This window comes from Austrofundulus limnaeus, unplaced genomic scaffold, assembly GCF_001266775.1.
Source record: "Austrofundulus limnaeus strain Quisiro unplaced genomic scaffold, Austrofundulus_limnaeus-1.0 Scaffold1178, whole genome shotgun sequence".
In the NCBI taxonomy this organism is placed as follows: domain Eukaryota; kingdom Metazoa; phylum Chordata; class Actinopteri; order Cyprinodontiformes; family Rivulidae; genus Austrofundulus; species Austrofundulus limnaeus.
This window is the reverse complement of record NW_013953580.1, coordinates 34,009-35,498: the sequence shown is the minus strand read 5'-3', so window position 1 is coordinate 35,498 and position 1,490 is coordinate 34,009. Positions and strand designations below refer to the sequence as shown.

The 1,490-nt window shown below is 43.0% G+C and overlaps 1 protein-coding gene across 1 annotated transcript in view; it reads left to right on the top strand.

Moving 5' to 3' along the window:
- The window catches only part of exoc1 (exocyst complex component 1), a gene marked incomplete in the record, with an annotated part of 25,541 nt that overhangs the window by 3,997 nt on the left and 20,054 nt on the right, over nt 1-1,490 (top strand). The window contains 4 exon segments of the mRNA XM_014031113.1: nt 302-433; nt 502-632; nt 713-872; nt 1,101-1,118. Of these exon segments, the coding sequence (XP_013886567.1) occupies nt 310-433; nt 502-632; nt 713-872; nt 1,101-1,118 (433 nt within the window).

Here is a 1,490-nt window from a genome sequence, read left to right as displayed (position 1 = left end):
CACCAGAGTTCACATGAGTGTATTCACACCTGCAGAAAAGGTCCGGACCAATGTTGGAAACAAACTCTGGTTCGTTTAAAGTGGACCAAATTATCAGGTCTGAATACGACCTAAGAAACGTCCAAGTTTAGTCCTCAGAATGTCTGATGGACATGTGTCCCTTTTGTCCCCATGGACTTCCAACGGACATGTGTCCATTTTGCCCACATGGACATCTGGTTGACACGTCCCTTCAGTCCAGAGGGACATCTGATGGACACATATCTCTTGTATTAACAAGCACTTGTCCTCTGTTTGACAGTGTCCACCATGACAGCCATCAAACACGCCCTCCAGAGGGACATCTTCACGCCCAAYGACGAGCGTCTCCTCAGCATCGTTAACGTGTGCAAGGCAGGGAAGAAGAAGAAGAACTGCTTCCTGTGTGCTACAGGTATGTGTGTGAGGCCTGCAGCTTCTGAAGGACCAGGTAGGATCATGAGACGGTTTGGTTTCTTCCAGTGACCACAGAGAGGCCCGTCCAGGTCAAAGTGGTGAAGGTCAAAAAGTCGGACAAAGGGGATTTCTATAAGAGGCAACAGACCTGGGAGCTCAGAGATCTGACTGTGGTCGATGCCAAAGATGCCAGCAAGGTCAGAGAAGACGAGTGTCTCCTTATTCTTCTTGTTGTCCCCTGCAGTCAGGACTCAGGTGTCTTCTGCTGAACTTTTAGGAGAATCCTGAGTTTGACCTTCATTTTGAGAAGGTTTACCGCTGGTTGGCCAGCAGCACGGCTGAGAAGAACTCCTTCATCTCCTACATCTGGAAGCTGAACCAGCGCTATCTGAGGAAGAAGCTGGAGTTTGTCAACGTCAGTCCTCAGCTGTTTGAAGGTGTGTAGATGTTCTCTGTGGGTTGATGTGATTCTCTTTAAAGGTTCTAACCGTAGATTTGATTCAAAGTTTGCTTTCATTTTTTTTAAAGAAATTTAACCCTCTCCTGAAATCTGCTTGCTTTTATTTGTGTTTTCAGAATATTACACTTCTTTTTTGTGTTCTGATTTTTGTGTTAAATTCTTCTTTATTCTCACTTTGTTTCCTTTTGAAACTTTCTCTGGCCAGAACTTCCTAAAGCGGAAGGTTGGTGGGATTAACTTTCCCCTCCTCACTCCTCCTCATCGTATTCTCATGACCTCGAACCACCATTTTCATCAGAAGCTCTCACTTTCTCACAGTTCTTATTTAAATCACATAATTAAATACGGAGGACATTATTATGTTTTTAAAGGGATCCCCAATTAGTTGTAACATTAGACTTTGTTTGATAAACGTATTTTAACTGTAAAATAAAGACTGTAAAAATACTGTAGGATGTTCAGTTTTTATAATTTTTTAACTAAATTTTAAAAATATATTACACGGACGGAGCCCATTTTATTTTCACACAAAGCATTCTGGGTAAATGATGACGTGGATAGGTCCTCGGTGCGAGGCTGCTAGCGAGCTATATCC